Source organism: Moschus berezovskii, chromosome 4 (assembly GCF_049115385.1).
Source record: "Moschus berezovskii isolate FMDL1 chromosome 4, NW_MosBer_1.0, whole genome shotgun sequence".
Lineage (NCBI taxonomy): Eukaryota > Metazoa > Chordata > Mammalia > Artiodactyla > Moschidae > Moschus > Moschus berezovskii.
Genome location: NC_142463.1, coordinates 79101273 through 79119252, shown reverse-complemented (window position 1 = coordinate 79119252; position 17980 = coordinate 79101273). Strand labels below are relative to the sequence as shown.

General features: G+C 37.5%; 1 protein-coding gene across 1 annotated transcript in view; it reads left to right on the top strand.

Annotated features, from left to right (window-relative positions):
- Positions 1 to 94: 94 nt before the first annotated feature.
- SASS6 (SAS-6 centriolar assembly protein) overlaps positions 95 to 17980 on the top strand; it is a 47523-nt gene continuing 29637 nt past the window's right edge. The window contains exons 1-7 of the mRNA XM_055403250.2: positions 95 to 401; positions 5650 to 5710; positions 7599 to 7678; positions 8256 to 8360; positions 12598 to 12769; positions 13409 to 13474; positions 14522 to 14641. Of these exons, the coding sequence (XP_055259225.2) occupies positions 103 to 401; positions 5650 to 5710; positions 7599 to 7678; positions 8256 to 8360; positions 12598 to 12769; positions 13409 to 13474; positions 14522 to 14641 (903 nt within the window). The 5' untranslated portion in view covers positions 95 to 102. The remainder of the gene's footprint in view (positions 402 to 5649; positions 5711 to 7598; positions 7679 to 8255; positions 8361 to 12597; positions 12770 to 13408; positions 13475 to 14521; positions 14642 to 17980) is intronic.

Genomic DNA, 17980 nt, shown 5'->3' with positions numbered 1-17980 from the left:
TGGCAAGCATTGATCCGCTGAAGAGACGAAAACTTCTCAGGTTCACCCTGGTTCCTCTTCCCGTAACAAATATGGCTGCGTCAGGTCGCGCCACGCAGGATAATGCCATGCCCGGAATTTTACCACCCGGGCTTCGTAAAACCGGAAGAAGTTGACGGTGGCCGGCGAGGTCCAAACCTCCTTCGTATTCCCGCTGTTTCTCTTTCCCCGCCTCCTCCGCGGAAGCAGAGCGGCAAACTCAAACTTTACAGGACCCGGAAGTCTTTCGGGCTAATATCGCGAGCCGGGCCTGTTGTGCTGTGTTTTTTCGCACACCGGCCGGGGCAGCGGTTCAGCATGAGCCAGGTTTTGTTCCAGCAGCTCGTCCCGCTGCAGGTGAAATGCAGAGAGTGCGAGGAGAGGTGAGGTTCGCGTTACCCCGGGCCCGTGGGTGGCGGTTGGGGTCGGGCCAAGGGGAAAGATGGCGGCCCCGGCCCGTGCGCAGCGGCCGCGCCAGTGTACCCCGCCGGGGTCCCCGGAGGGAGACCTTGCTGGGACCCGGCTCTCTCACTGAGTAAGGTCTCCGTCGCCGAGAAGGGAAGTGTGTGAGGAACGGGACGCTGACCCGCATCAACTTAAAGAAAAACGTACCTCTGAACGTTATCGTGGACGTTATAGCCCTTTTCTCTTTGACAGATAAGAACTCTAGCTCAGAAAATTAATTTACTCGAGGGTTTACGAGTTCATCGCAGGGCGGGCACTAGAACTGTCTTGGTTCCCAGCCATTTTTCCACTCTTTTTTAGTTACATTGGAAGTAAATTAAGCTTCGGTTTAATCAACTATATGGTACATTGATTCTTTTTCACGTTGGTTACTAGAAATAAGATAAATTACGTTTAATAGACTAAAGCCGATTGGGGAAAACCGTAAATTCATTTATCCACTAAACAAATATTGCATATTTGCAAAAAACACCTGCTGGGCACTGGGGATGCAATGGTCAGAAAAAAGTCCTTGCGTTCGTGGAGTTCACATTCTAGTGGAGTAGGAAATAGTCTCACAGATAAATGCAAAATTACAACTTTGACAAATGAGGTGGTGCTGTTGAGGCTTAACTAGAGAGATCTTGGCGAGAAGTCGGGAGACTTCAATTTTGTCTCAGTTCCACCAGAGTGGCAGCTGTCTCAATTGTAAAACTGATTTTTCTCATTTGTAAAACTGATATAACATGCCTACCTATATGGTTGTTTGTTAGGAGGATCAGGTGTGGAAATGTGACTAAAAATGAAGACACTGATGCATTGAGCTACCAATAATGTGAAACTGGTGTACAGTTCAGAATTAGGTTCAAAATCAACTGGCAGGCCAGGCAAGGAGATGATTCCAAGACCAGCAGCTGTTAAGTGGAGATTTACAGGTTAGTTGGTGGCTCTTTTGTGCTGCCCAATATGGGAGCCACTGTATGGGAGCAACTATAGTTGATGTTTGAAATGGCTCTAAAGTGAACTAAGGTACATAAGAGTAAAATGCACACTAGACTGAAGACTTACTATGAGAAAAAAGGAATGTAAAGCGTTTCAATTTTTATATTGATTGTGTGTTAAGATGACAATATTTTGATATGTAGGGTTAATTAAATATATAACAAATTTATCTGTTTCTTTTATGTTTTTCTAATGTGACTTCTAGAAAATTAAAAATTATATATGTGCTTTATATTTGTGGCTCCATTGTATCTCTATTGGATAGCCCTGTTTTAGAATGATTATAGAAAGAAAAAAGAAAAGTGGGGGGCATAATTTCTGATTCTAGTATCGAAGCTCCTTAGCCCATTGCCTTTTTTTGTAAACAAAGTTTTATTAAATTCAACCGGTCTCGTTTGTTTAAGAATTGTCTATTGCTGCCTTTGTGGTGTAGGGGGAGAAATGAATAAATGTGGCAGAGACCTTATGGCTGGCAAAGCGGAAAGTATTTATTATCTGACCCTTTACAGATAAAGTTTGCCAACCACTTATGGGAAAAATAGTCCAGACTCTAGTTAAGTAGTCAAGGCCAGTTCAGCTCAACAAATATTTATGAAAGCCTGCTGTGTACCAGGCACTGTCCTAGGTGCTGAGAATATAAAGCTCTTCCTCCTTACCACCTTCCTCCGATGACAGCAATAGCAACAAAACTATTTTCATTCTAGCCCTCAAGGAACTCACTTTAATAAAGGAAACAAAAAGTTCTTCCATTTAGAGGTAGTATAGCACAGGTTAGGAGTTTAGGCTCTGATAAAGAAGGTCTGGGACTATATTTAATATCCTGTGATAAACCATAATGGAACAAAAATGTGCAAAAGAAAATTATGTATGACTGAGTCATTTTGCTGTACAGTGGAAATTAATACAACATTGTAAATCAACTTTACTTCAATTTTAAAAAAAGGATTTATAATCCCTCTGTTTTGTACATTAAAAAAAATAGGCTGTGGAGCCACACTGTGTAGATTCTACTTTACCAGTTACTGCTTGATTTTGTACAGTTTTTCTTACTTCTCTGTGCCTCATCCTTATAATTGATAAAAATAAAGTACCTGCTTTGTGGGATTATTATAAGCATAAAATAATACATATAAAGTACTTAGAACAGTGCCTGGAACTTAAGAGCATTCACTATTATTGAAGAGTGATTAGTGCATGAAGTAATGTAGAGGAACTAAAGTGATAGAGAAAAAGGAACTTCAGTTGAAGACAGTGGTAGTGCTTAGAGAACTATGTACCACTGGAGAAAAGTAGTACAAAATTTTGAAGCCCATGGTTTGACACCAACCTTCTTTTTCATTTTTTTTCCCTCCTAAGCTCCCCTTCCCAATATAGCAGTCTTGCAGGGCTATGTGCTATCTATCCTCTGAGTGTACCTGATACTCTCTTAATACTTTACCTTTACTCCAGTTCTTCCTTCTACCTCAGATGCTTTTTCTTCCACGACTTCTACTTCTGTCTTAAATTCTTTCTTAATAGGGACATTTTCAAAGTTGCTTAAATTGAAATTAATTGTCCTTATTTGTTTGTTAGATAGTGTGGTATAAGTGAAAGATTTGAGTTCTGATTTGGGCTCTGCAGCGTGACCTTACCCAAATTTGCAACTCTGTGCATCTCAGGTTCTTTCTTTGAATGACAGAGATAATATTTACTTAAGATTTTTGTTAAATAAGTTGATATAAGCAGGGTGCCTGGCAGACACTTAATAGTGTATGTATTAAAGCCCTAGAATACCATCAGAAGCAAATCTAGGATAAAGTCATTTAATATGATCTCAGTATGAGGTCATGAACCATGTTTATTTCTGTTTGTATCCCTGGCACCCAGCAGAGTACCTGGCTTAGAGCAGCTTTTGTTTGAATTGAGAGTTTAAGGTCAAAACTCTTAGGTGGCAGAGGTGGCTAGAATCCAGTTCTGCTAATGCCAAATCTAACTGACAGGGAGGATGTTATGCAGATTTATGACATTTATTTTGAGAAACAACATTTTTAAAATTATTTTTTAAATTTGTTTTATACTGTTCCTATGAAGTTAACCATTACAGTGGAGAAAAGATTTCTGATTTCAGATCCTCCGAAAGCTCACATTTTCCTATAAGTTACTGCCCTGGAGGATTTTGAACTGAATGTGGGGAATAGTTTTAATTTATGGGGTTCTCCTCCTCTTTTTCCTCCCATCATCTAATGCGTATGGGCTTTTGGAATGTGTGTGTTACTCGCTCAGTCATATCCTACTTTTTGTGACCCCATGGACTGTAGCCTGACAGGCTCCTCTGTCCATGGAATGCTGTAGGCAAGAATACTGGAGTGGGTTGCCAGGGGATCTTCCTGCATCTCTTGCATTGGCAGGTGGATTCTTTACCACCGAGCTACCTAAGAAACCCACACGTTTTGAAAAGTGTAAAGTTATCAACCACAGTGTCATATCACTATGGCAATATGTACTAGGAAAAACTTCAGAAGATTAAAACCAAACATAATGACATTGTAGAGCTGAAAGGCCCTCACAAACCTAACTCAGTTCACTTTTCTTATAAGTTAGGAAATAGAAAGTCGTCGTGTTCCTCCCCCTGCCCCGCCCACCACAGCCTAAGAATATGTAAATGGAATTGGAGTAGGAATTTAATATTTTCACATACATTGCTTTAGATACTAGAAAAATAGAAATGAAACATTCTCATTTAAAGATAATTCTTCCTATCTTTGTGCTGTTTACAGGTACTATTTATTCTTTTTTAAATATTAATATACAAATTATGGTGAGAAGGCAATGGCAAGCCACTCCAGTACTATTGCCTAGAAAATCCCATGGATGGAGGAGCCTGGTAGGCTGCAGTCCGTGGGGTCGCTAAGGGTCGGACATGACTGAGCGACTTCACTTTCACTTTCCACTTTGACACATTGGAGAAGGAAATGGCGACCCACTCCAGTGTTCTTGCCTGGAGAATCCCGGGGACGGGGGAGCCTGGTTGGGCTTCCGTCTATGGGGTCACACAGAGTCGGACACGACTGAAGTGACTTAGCAGCAGCAGCAGCATCATGTGAACTAAAATTTAACATCCAGTCATATGTTCAGTAAGAAATTTAACTAAAGTGACATTCATTGAACCAATGTAAACTGCAAGTCAGAGCATAAAGAACTAAGCTACTGAATCTAGCCTGAGTCAGCTATTACCAGGTTTTTCCATCAACACTCAGTTGTTATGTCTGTACTTCTGTGGTAGAATGTGAAAAAAGTTTAAAACACATCTTTAAAAAAATAACTTAAAATTGAACGAATTTGATTTATTTTCCCTGCATGTCAGGAAAAGACCATTATTATTTAATTCTAGCGGAATAGTTTGAGAACCACTTGTGCAGAGATATTTTTTCACCATTACCCCTTTATTTCCTGAGGTTTTTTTTTACATTTTTGCTCAGTTTGATTAATGTTTATGAACACCTTTATTTATATGCCTGTTTGATACTGGATTTTCTAAGATGCAGTATAGAATGTGCAAAAAGCTGTGTTTTTTCTTCTTTTAGGCTTTATAGTTACTCTAGGATTAGATGATAATTAATTTGCTGATAGTACTTCTGTGAATATATTGTATGGAGAGTTGAGCAGTGTAGTTTGTGGATCTGAAAAATTTTTGTGTGTGTGTATACAGAAGGGAAGTGAATATGTTATCTTATTTCCTTGGTTGCAGGCATTCAGAGTATTCTAATTTTCAAATGATAGCTCTCAAATAAATTAGGTCATTTCAGTTTTTTATTTTTTATTTATTTTCAGTTCATATTTTTATGTGAAAAATTGTTGTAAACCTGATGGTTTGCTTTTCAGTAGATGCTATTTAAAAATCTGCCCAGTGAGGTTGTATACCAAGCTAATAATAGGCATTCCAATCATTTAGCTCATTTAATCTTCACAACAACCTCTTTTTACAGGAGAGAAAAAATTTAGCCTCAGGTTAAAAACCTGATTACTTGTGGAAAAACAGGAAGTTAAATTTCAGATCCATCGTGTTTTCCAAACCTGTGTTCATAAGTTAGGGACAACCTGTGGAGGATCTTATGACTTAAAGTGGAAAATGTTAGCTATACAAATGGTAGTGATAATTTATTGCATGTGAATGTTTCTGATAGTTGGGCATATCTTTTCATACAGGAGAGTGAGTATTAGACTGAGCATTGAACTACAATCAGTTTCTAACCCCATTCACAGAAAGGTTGGTATTATATATTTTTATCTTTTTCTGAAATATGGTAATTTTGTACATTATAGTTGTTTTCATTCTTCAAGAATGTGAGATCTTTTGTTAATATCATCTTGCTTTTTAATTTTGGGCCATTTTATAACTTGCAGATCTGGGGTGGTAAAATCTAAGACAACAACTGAGAGATATTATACCATATATTTCTAGAGCATGCAAGAGTTGGAGATAGGGACAACAGTCTCCTTAGGTTTTTCCCATTGCATTTTTTTGGCTGCATCACATAGCTTGAGGAATCTTAGTTCCTAGACCAGGGATCAAACCTGTATCCCCTCTGTGGAAGCTTGGAGTCCTAACTGCTTGGGAATTCCTTCATTGCACTTTTTAAAGTTACTTGAATATATATTGCTATACTGTAGAACTGACATTTCATATAAATGTGAGTATAGAAATGAAGCACTGCAGGGAGATATTCTTGAATCTTTTTGCCTTTTGACAGTAGTTGTTAAGAGCATCAGTCTTACCTGATTTAAAAGTGTGAATCATTAACAGAGATGTGATATAGAAAGGAGGGTGAAGAAATACATCTGTTTTCTCTGTGTTATAGCTTTCCCTTAACGTATTCAAGGATCTAATAGTGTTAGTAACAGCTTCAGTTTTTTTTATAGCATCTTGGGGTGGGTTTAAAAAATATTTAAATAAAGCTGCTTTAAGAACAGGGCCTTCTGAGACAGAGCAAATACCTAGATTGCTAACTTTCCAGGGTGAAAAAGTGAGAGTGAAAGTCGCTCAGTGGTGTCCGACTCTTTGAGACCCCATGGACTGACACCATGGATTATACAGTCCATGGACTTCTCCAGGCCAGAATATTGGAGTGGGTAGCCTTTCCCTTTTCCAGGGGACTTCCTAACCCAGGGATCGAATCCAGGTCTGCATTGCAGAGGGATTCTTTACCAGCTAAGCCACAAATTTTCTGGGGAAGAGATTATATATTCTTATATTTATTCCTAATGCCTGCTGTACCTCTTTATTTTCTAGCTCTACTCATATGTGGTTTAGATTTTTCTAGGACCTTAGCGATTCCTCAGTAGCCACAAGTAGATTTTATTTCAAGGCAGAAACTTATTCTTAACCTGAATGCTTTTGCTTTATTAGTGCTCTGACATCTTGCTAGTCCGGTTTTCCTTCTGCCAGTGTTTTCTGAAGTACGGTACTTTCCTGTTGGCTTTAGATGCTGTGATGGTCTGCCATACAGTAAATTTACCTACCTGAAAAGTGGTCTTTGTGAAAGGTATTCACTTCATTTGAAACTTGAAAACAGATGGGGAGTTCCACATCAGTGGCCACCTGGAGTGGTAGAGAATAGGCTTTTAGGAAGAAACCCTGGCAACCTGTCACCTGACCCCTGTCCTCTGCCTGAGAAACAAATGCTCCTTTCTTATCTAGGGTAGATGACTGTCATTTCTGCTGATGTATTTGCCATTTTGGAAATACCAGACAATTAACTTGAGGGAAACTGAAAATATACTTGAATGTGACATCAGTGGTAAAGAATATTTTTGTCGTATTATCTTAGTGGAGCAAGAGGTAGGTCTGAACTTTCCTAAGCCTCTGATAGAATGATATTCTTCAACTTTCAGCTCCTAGCATTTAATTAACTTTTATAGACCCCATCCCTTCTCACCTTGCACCCCATGTGGCTCTCAAGGAGCAGAGTATCCACCCCTGTTTAAGATGCTAAAATCTCTAAAACATTAAAAAACCTAGCAACACCAGAAAACAGAGCCATCTGAGCTATAACAGAGATACATTGATGCTATTGTGATTTCACTTCCATGGAGGAAGAAATTACTCTGAAAGCCAGATTTACTGAAAACATTAAAAATAACAATCTTTCTTTTAGGATTTAGTTATCCGTCTGACTGATGATGCGGATCCATTTTTTCTGTATAACCTTGTTATTTCAGAGGAAGATTTTCAGAGGTAACTAAATTTATGTTTCTGATCTTATAGTTAATCTAGGAATAAGTAAGTTTTTAAGTTTTATGTATGTATCAGTGCTATTCCTTTGAAACACATACTCATTAGGAACAATTAAGTATTTGGGGATCACTGGGCTATTTATACTGTAATTTTTCAGGCTGTTTTTGAAAATACATGTTTCATAGATTATTAGCGTTCTTTTTAAAACAGCTCAGAAATTTGGAGCTTTATCTAGATTTATTGACCTTTTCCCTCCCATTGAATAAGCTCTATAAAAATCAAAGTTTTCTAGCTTAGTTCTTGACTATGATGGGTGTTCAGTAAATTAAAAAAATAACCTTTCAGGATGTTATTTATAATTACAGTAATTAAAATTATTTATAATTACAGTAATTAAAATTCTAAAAAATAATAACAATTATTATTAAAAATATTTAATTATTTAATATTTAATTATTATTTATTAATTAATATTTTAAATTATTTAATATTTAAACATTTAATTGTTTAATTATTATTAAATAATTACAGTAATTAAAATTCTAAAAAAAAATTTCTTTTCCTGTCTTCTGCATAGTTTAAAATTCCAGCAAGGTCTTCTGGTAGACTTCTTAGCTTTCCCACAAAAATTCATAGATCTCCTTCAGCAGTGTTCTCAAGAATATGCGAAAGAAATTCCAAGGTAAGTCTCAGGAGAGCACTATTATCATTAAACTTCTCTCAAGACAGACTCTTCTTTGTAAGACAAGTTGATGGCAAAATATTCTATGTATTTTGAGTATCTGTGTCTCTTTTCAAAGCTGTTCTAAGAGCTTCATAAATCTCAAATTTATAAAGTCAGAAATATTTACCCCCTAATTTTCATATCTTGATAAAGCCATTAAAGTTACCTGAAATATTTAATAGCATCAAGTATGTGTTTTTTCCCAAGGTTATATTAGTCGCTCAGTCGTATCCGACTCTTTGCGACCCCATGGACAGTAGCCTGCACCAGGCTCTTCCGTCCATGGGATCGTCTAGGCAAGAGTTCTAGAGTGGGTTGCCATGCCTTCTTCCAGGGAATCTTCCCGACCCAGGGATTGAATCCAGGTCTCCTACATTGTAGACAGACGCTTTTCCATCTGAGCCACCAGGGAAGTCCTTAAAGTATTGGCCATATTCCCTGTGTTGTACAACATATCCTAGTAGCTTATTTATTTTATTCATAGCAGTTTGTACCTGTTAATTCTCAATCCCTGAATTGCCTCCTCGTTCCCTCTTGCCTACTGGTAACCACTAGTTCTTTCTCTCTGTTTCTTTTTGTTATATTTACTAGTTTGTTGTATTTTTTAGATATAGAAGCGATATGCAGTATTTGTCTTTCCTGACTTATTTCACTTTAGCATAATACCCTCTAGGTCTATCCATGTTTTTGTAAATGACAAAATTTTCGTTCTTTTTATAGCTGAGTAGTATTCTGCTGTGTGTATATATATACTTGCGCACACATATATCAAGCATATGTGTATACCACATCTTCCTGATTCATTCATCTGTTGATGAACACTTGGGTTGCCCTCATATCCTTAGTTCAGGTTGGTTCGTTCACTCAGTTGTGTCCGACTTTTGCGACCCCATGGACTGCAGCACGCTAGGCTTCCCTGTCCATCACCAACTCCTGGAGTTTACCCAAAGTCATGTCCATTGAGTCAGTCATGCCATCCAACCATCTCATCCTCTGTCATCCCCTTCTCCTCCTGTCATCAATCTTTCCCAGCATCAGCGTCTTTTCCAATGAGTCAGTTCTTCGCATCAGGTGGCCAAAATATTGGACTTTCAGTTTCAGCATCAGTCCTTCCAATGAATATTCAGGACTGATTTGCTTTAGGATGGACTGGTTGGATCTCCTTGCAGTCCAAGGGACTCGCAAGAGTCTTCTCCAACACCACAGTTCAAAAGCATCAATTCTTCAGTGCTCAGCTTTCTTTATAGTCCAACTCTCATGTCCATAAATGACTACTGAAAAAATCATAGCTTTGACTAGACCTTTGTTGGCAAAGTGTCTCTGCTTTTTAATTTGCTCTCTAGGTTGGTCATAACTTTTCTTCCAAGGAGCAAGCATCTTTTAATTTCATGGCTGCAGTCACCGTCTGCAGTGCTTTTGGAACCCCCCAAAATAAAGTCTGTCATTGTTTCCTTTGTCTCCCCATGAATTTGCCATGAAGTGATGGGACCAGATGCCATGATCTTAGTTTTCTGATTGTTGAGTTTTAAGCCAAGCTTCATAATACTGCTGTGAATATTGGGGTTCATGTATCTTTTTGAATTAGTGTTTTTATTTCAAATATGAACCCAGGAATGGAATTGCTAGGTCATATGACAGTTCTATTTTAGTTTTTTGAGAAACCTCCCTACTGTTTTTCACAGTCCAGCAGTGTTGGAAAGTTCCCTTTTTTCCACATGCTTGTCAGCATTCGTTATTTGTGTTCTTTTTGATGACATCCATTCTGACATATAATATCTCATTGTGGTTTTGATTTGCATTTCCTTGATAATTAGCCATGTTGAGTATCTTTTCATGTACCTGTTGGCTATCTGTATGTCTTTGAAAAATGTCTTTTCAGATCTTCTGCCCAGTTTTTAGTCAGTTTGTTTATTTTTTTCATATTGAGTTGTGAAAGCTGTTTATATAGTTTGGATATTAACCCTTTATTGATCATATCATTTGCAAGTCATATCATCTTCTCCTGTTCAGTAGATTGTCTCTTTGTTTTGTTGGTGTTTTCCTCCGCTGTGCAAAAGCTTATTTTTAAGTTTGATTAGGTCCCATTTGTTTATTTTTGCTTTTATTTTGTTTTAGGAGACTAATTTTTTAAAAAAATGCTACAATTTATGTTAGAGAGTGTTCCACCTATGTTCTCTTCTAGGAGTTTTATGATTTCTGGTCTTTTGGTCTTTAATCCATTTTGAGTTTATTTTTTTAAAAGCTCTGTTTATGTATTTTTATTTGTCTGCGCTGGTCGTTGCTGCACTTTTTCTAGTTGCAGTGTGTGGGCTTCTCATTGAGGTGGCTTCTCTTGTTGAGCATGGGCTCTAGGGCACAGTCTTCAGTAGTTGCAGTGTGTGAGCTCTAGAGCGCAGAATCAGTAGTTGTGGTGCAGGGGCTTAATTGCCCACAGCATGTGCAGTCTTCCCAGAGCAGAAATTGAACCCATGTCCCCTGCATTGGCAGGCAGATTCTTAACTATTAGTGTTTGTGTGTTAGTTTGCTCAGTCATATCTGACTTTTTGCGACCCCATGTACTGTAGCTTCTTTGTCCATGATATTCTCCAGGCAAGAATACTGGAGTGGATTGCTATTCACTTCTCCAGAGGAACTTCCCAACCCAGGGATTGAACCCTGGTCTCCTGAATCGCAGGGAAATTCTTTACTGTTTGAGCTACGGGGATAACTGGGGAAATTCGAGTTGTATTTTTGTGTATGATGTTAGAGAATGTTCTATATTGTTCTTTTACATGTAGCTGTCCAGTTTTCCAGCACTACTTACTGAAGAGACTGTCTTTCCCCATTGTGTATTCTTGCCTTCTCTGTGGTAGGTTAGTTAATTATAAGTGTGTGGGTTTATTTCTGGGCTCTGTTCTATTCTATTGATCAGTGTCAGTTTTGGTGCCAGTCTGCCAAACCAGACTGTTTTGATTTCATAGCTTTAGTAAGGTCTGAAGATAGGAAGCATGATTCGTCGAAGTAGTCTGTTATTCTTTCTCAAGATTGTTTTGCATATTCGAGGTCTTTTGTGTTTCCAAGCTACTGCTGCTGCTAAGTCGCTTCAGTCGTGTCCGACTCTGTGCAACCCCATAGACGGCAGCCCACCAGGCTCCTCTGTCCACAGGATTCTCTAGGCAAGAATACTGGAGTGGGTTGCCATTTCCTTCTCTATACAAATTAAAAATTTTTTTGGTCTAGTTTTATGAAAAATGCCCTTGGAGAATGGATGGGGTATTGCACTGAATCTGTCAGTTGCCTTGGGTAGCGTGGTCATTTTAACAATATTAATTCTTTCAATCCATTTCACTATTTACACTAATTAATCCATCTCTATTGTCTTTGATTTCTTTCATCAGTGTCTTGTGTTACAGTTGCTGATTACAGGTGTGCCTTCTTCTTTAGGTAGGTTTATTCCTAGAAATTTTATTCTTTTTGGTGCAGTTGTAAGTGGAATTGTTTCCTTAGTTTCTCTTTTTGATAGATTGTTTGTTAGCGTTCAAGTGTATGTTTTTCTGATGAACTCGGACAAAGGGAAGCATAAGATTTTGGGTCCAAGTGTATCCATATTTGTTTAGTGCTAACACCTGATCCTTTCTTTGTAAAGCTTTCCAACCTTTTATCTGTAAGTTTCATCTGTTGGTGATTCTTGTTTGGGTAAATTATTTCATTAGTAAGTACAAAATTATGCTTTTCCAATTCCATCTTTCTTTCTGTATTTATTAGGTACAATTCTTCTATGAAAAATTAGTTCCTTCATCAGTAAGAGCTATTTGATTACTCTGAAAATTCATACAAAAAGGGATAAATGCTCAATTCTTATTTTTAAATTGTCAGTTTTCAGAGTAAGGATCGTTACTCTAGTTAGTTTTGTGGTTTCAGTGGGTTTCTTATTTGTTTTTGTTTTTGGTCTTTTGGTTTCTCTCCTTATCTGTTTCTCATTATGAATGCATGGACATTCATATATTCACTGTTTTCAATCAGTAGATAAGTATCCATTTTGCTGTTTACACTAATCTAGTTTTACTGTTGGGAGTTCTTTCACGTTGGCCCCTGTGATTCCAGCATGCTCCCTTTTCTGATCCTTTTAATCATTGATAATCCAGTGGGGCTCATGATTCAGTGGGAGAGTTGTCACTGTCTCATGAATGTGTTATGTGATACTTTCTCTTCAAAGGTTTTTGCTGCAGTTAGTTTCTACAGAAGCTATTTTGGATAACTCACCTGCTTTTTTAAATGTGATAGAAACAAATCCTTTTAAGCATCTGACACACCTCTCACTAAAACTTTTACCTGGAAATGATGTGGAAATAAAGAAATTTCTAGCAGACTGTTTGAAATGTAGCAAGGTAAGATTTAAATTTAAATTATTTTAAAAAAATAAGTCCCAAAGCTCTCTGATAATCCACTGAAAAGCTATATTGCTACTAGATTTTATTTTCTGAATAAAGTCTTTTAAAAGGTATCCAGGAAATTTTTATAACACACACTGACTTTGTTTTAGGTACAGTACTAGAACATAGAATAGACCAGAAACTGAGAAACTTAGGTCCCAGTGTTTTTACTAATTTTCTGTGACCTTGAGCAGGTCACTTAAGCTTGTGGCATCTTGGTTTCATTAGCTCGTGGATATGTATGGAAATATTTACCCTCTGAGCTATCTTAAACGAGATAAAATATATGGAGTATCTTGATGATTACAAAGTGCTCTATAACTATATAAAATATATTAAGGAAACAACATTGGGATTCCTCTTAAGAGTTTTCAGAAAGTCAAATACTGTGAATCAGTACATCTCTGGATTTAAGGTTAGGCAAATCCAGGGGTCTTGGCAGTGCAGATTCTAACTCAGAAGGTCTGAGGTAGAGCCTGAGATTCTCTCTAACAAACGCCCAGGCTGGTGCAGATGCTATATACTTCATTGCACTTTGTGTAGCACAGCTACAGATGATTTTAAGCTGCATAATTTTATTATTTTTATAAATAGGAAGAAAAATTATCATTAACGCAATCACTGGATGATGTTACAAGGCAACTGAATTTCACACAAAAGGTAATTCATGTTTTATTTTTTCTTTGTAAGTCATCCAAACATGGGCTCTGAATTGCTTCTTAAATCAAGTCTAGGCTTTTGTGTATTTTTATTTTCAAAGCATGCTACTGTTGAATGCATCCTCCTTTTTGTCACCCTTCACCTACCAGTTAATTGTCTTAATCTGTGCTTTTTCTTCTTATTCTTTCCAAACATTTCTGTTATCCCCAATATATGACACATTCTCTCCAAGTCTTCATTAAATAAGGTATAGTATTTGTCACATGTTATTTCTGCTCCTCTTTTTTTCACCTCATTCTTGTCTAAATTGCATTTCAGTTCCTGTCTTCTAAATCTTTCCTTCCTTCTGTTTAGAATTAATTCTTCTGATAGATCATCATTTCAATAATAGCTTCTCCTTGAAATTGAGGATAAAAGTATCTGATAAGCTGCATGGCTTCAGGTAGAAAATTTTCCTGCACCATATGGCCCATCTTGGGAACCTGTGTTACTGGTTTTTAGGTGTATAAGTAAACTACAGTTGACCTTTGAACAACGCAGGGGTTAGGGACATCAGCCCTTTGCACAGTTGAAAATCCTTGTATAAGTCTGTAGTCAGTCCTCCATACCCGTTTCCACATCCTCAGGTTCAGCCAACCATGGATTGTGTAGTACTGTAGTACATGTTTATTGAAAAGAAACTGAGTATAAATGTATCTATACATTTCAAACCTGTGTGTTGTTTAAGGGTCATCTGTACTACTAATGACTGACTTGCTCTACCCTGGGTTGCTTTATTTCTTAATGCCAGAGGAGAGGATTGAGTGGTGAAGAGCCAGATTTAACTAAAAGGTTAGTGATAGTTATACTGTGGGCCATGTTAACTCTAAAATTGCTTTTATTCTGATCTTAATTTCTTTAAATACAAAGATATCTGTGTAAGAAAATACTTTGAATGTAAGAAAAGATGTGATTTCATTTTCTTTTATAACCTTTGCAAATACGATCATGTTCCAATCTAATAACATATTTACGAATTTTAATATTTTTTGCTGAACTCTACTATAGACATTATCAGAAAAGATCCAAGAATTAGATAAGTTACGGAATGAATGGGCGTCGCACACAGCAACATTGTCAAATAAGCATTCTCAGGAACTGACGAATGAGAAGGAAAAAGCTTTGCAGGTATGAATATTAAAAAATGGAAAAATATTTTGTTATTGTTAGTCATTTTGTTAATTTCAAATAGTACAAAAGTATGTAAAAATTGTCTCTCCTTAAAAATCTTGACTAACCAGAGATAACTTCTAAACCTTCAGATGTTTGTTTTCCGAAATTTTCTCTATATATGTAAATAATATATAATTTATAAATAGTTGTTTATATTTATAAATTTAGAAATATGTAAAATGGGAGATATGTACACACATATCTGAGTTTTGGTTTTGTTCTAAGCTAATGAGGTTCCCACCACTTAATGGCAAATAGATGGGGAAAAAGTGGAAACAGTGTCAGATACCATTTTCTTGGGCTCCAAAATAACTGCAGACGGTGACTGCAGCCACGAAATTAAAAGATGCTTGCTCCTTGAAAGAAAAGCTATGACAAACCTAGACAGTGTATTAAAAAGCAGAGACATCACTTTGCAGACAAAGGTCCGTATAGTCAAAAGTGAAAGTCACGCAGTCACGTCCAACTCTTTGCGACCCCATGGCCTATATATAATACAGTCCATGAAATTCTCCAGGCCAGAGTACTGGAGTGGGTAGCCGTTCCCTTTTCAAGGGGATCTTTCCAACCCAGGGATTGAACCCAGGTCTCCCACATTGCAGGCAGATTCCTTACCAGCTGAGCCAAGAAGGAAACCCAAGAATACTGGAGTGGGGTAGCCTATCACTTCTCCAGAAGATCTTCCCAACCCAGGAATTGAACCGGGGTCTCCTGCATTGCAGGCAAATTCTTTAACAGCTGAGCTACCAGGGAAGCCCATGTATGTGAGAGTTTAACCATAAAGAAGGCTAAGCACCGAAGAATTTTCACTTTTGAACTGTGGTGCTGGAGAAGTTTCTTGAGAGTCTCTTGGACAGCAGGGAGATCAAACCAGTCAATCCTAAAGGAAATCAACCCTGAATATTCATTGGAAGGACTGGTGCTGAAGCTGAAACTCCAATACTTTGGCCACCTGAAGTGAAGAGCTGACTCATTGAAAAAGACCCTGAACCTGGGAAAGATTGAGGGCAAGAGGAGAAGGGGGCAACAAGAGGATGAGATGGTTGGATGACATCACCGACTCAATGGAGATGAGTTTGAGCAAGCTCAGGGAGATAGTGAAGGACAGAAAAACCTGGCTTGCTGCAGTTCATGGGGTTGCAGGGTCAGGTAGACTTAGGGACTGAACAGCAACAATGAAGTCTACTGGATACAGTGATTGTAATTTTTTTTCTCCTTACAGTATCATAGATACCATTTTTTATCAGTTTGGAAATGGTTCAATAATACTCATTATTTGGATGTAAGAGAAAATTATTTAAGTACTTACCTAACTGGTGGAGATTGAAATGCTTTAAATTTTGGTTACTGCAAATAGTATTGCAGTGAACATTTTTATTCCTAGAAGTGAGATTACAATATATCCATATAAAATATTAATGGATATCGCAAATTTGCCACCCAAAAAGGTTGTATCAAATAGAACCCCAAAGATAGCATATGACCATACTTCCACATATTCCTGATACTGTCAGCCTTCTCAGTATCTGCTATATGATAGGTATTGTAGTAGTGTTAGTTTTAATTTATATTTCTTAGATTTTTAAATGAAGATAAGTATCTTTTAATATAACTTTAGCCCCTTGTATTTCTTCTATGGATTATATTTTATATCTTTTGCTTTTTCTGTCGGACACGACTGAAATGACTTAGCAGCAGCAGCAGTGTAGATTTATTTCATACCTTTTATATCATTAATTTTTTTAGTTAAATTGTTACTTAATATTAAATTCTATTTTTATTTACTTAATGTTTGCTTTTAAGGGTACAACTTGATAACAGTTTGTGTGTACTTTTCACCCAAATTAAGATTCAGAGAATTGTATCACCCCTCTCTGGTCCCTTGTGTGCCTTCCCAATCCGTTTTATTCTCACAGAAGACTTATCACTTTGATTACCATTGATTAGTTTTGCCTGTTCTTTAAGTTTAGATAAATGGACACATGCTGTATGTCCTAATTAGTGTGTGGCTTACTTTACTCAGTAACATAGTGTCTCTGAGATTGTTATGTTCTTGTGTTGTTTCTTTTTGTTGTTGTGTAGGATTCTATTATATGAATATGCCATAGTTTATCTGTTTTCCTCTTGGTAGATTTTTGAATTGTTTCTGACATTCTGCTGTTATTAAACTGTTACGATCTTGTAGTGTCTTTGTGAACACATGTACTCATTTTACTTGGGTATATACAGTGTTTAGGACTAGAATGGCTAGGTTCTAGTGTAGGCATATGTTTAGCTTTGGTAGAAACTGTCACAATTTTCCAAAGTGGATATTCAGGTCACCCTGCCATTCAATGGGTGTATAGTGGTACCTCATAATAATGAACATTTTTTGTATGTATATTGACCTCTTGGATGTTTTCTTGTGAAGTGCCCAGTCGTGTGTTTAGCCCATTTAAAAATTTATTAATTTTTTTTCTTTTGACTGTGCTGGGTTTTCATTGCTCTGTGCTAGCTTTCTTTAGTTGCGGCAAGCGGGGGCTACTCTAGTTGCAGTGCTGGTCTTCTCACTGTGGTTGGTGGCATCTCTTCTTGCGGAGCATGGGCTCTGGGGTGTGTGGGCTTCAGTGCTTGGATCCTGTGGGCTCTGGAATGAAGACTCAATAGCGGTGGTTCATGTACTTAGTTGCTCTGCGTCATGTGCAGTCTTCCGTACTAGTGATCGTACTCATGTCCTCTGTGTTGGCAGGTGATTCTTAACCACTGGACCACCAGGGAAGTCCTTTAGCCCATTTTTAATTGGGCAGTTAATGGTTTTCCTTATTGATTTGTATGAGTTCTTTATATATTCTGGACATGAATCCTTTGTCAGATATATGCATTGTGAATATTTTTTATCTATGGCTGCCTTTTCATTTCTGGTGTAAAGTAAGGATATTATGCACTTGGTTGCTCAGTCATATCCAATTCTTTGTGACCCTGTGGACTGTAGCCCACCAGACTCCTCTGTCCATGGGGATTCTCCAGGCAAGGATATTGGAGTAGGTTGCCATGCCCTCATTCAGGCTCCACTTGAAATTTATAGCAATCAAATCAAGACATTATTTGAGATCAGTCAGCATTATACCACGGGGAGACAGCTGACATATTCGAAATATTCAAATCAAGTGTTGAAAATCATTTGCATCAGCTTGGTTATGTTAATCACTTTGTTTGGGTTAAGTGAAAAAAAACCTTTTGACCATATTTCACATGCAATTCCCTACTTAAGCATAATGAGAAAGTTCTTTTTAAGGCCAGTTGTGACAGGCAGTG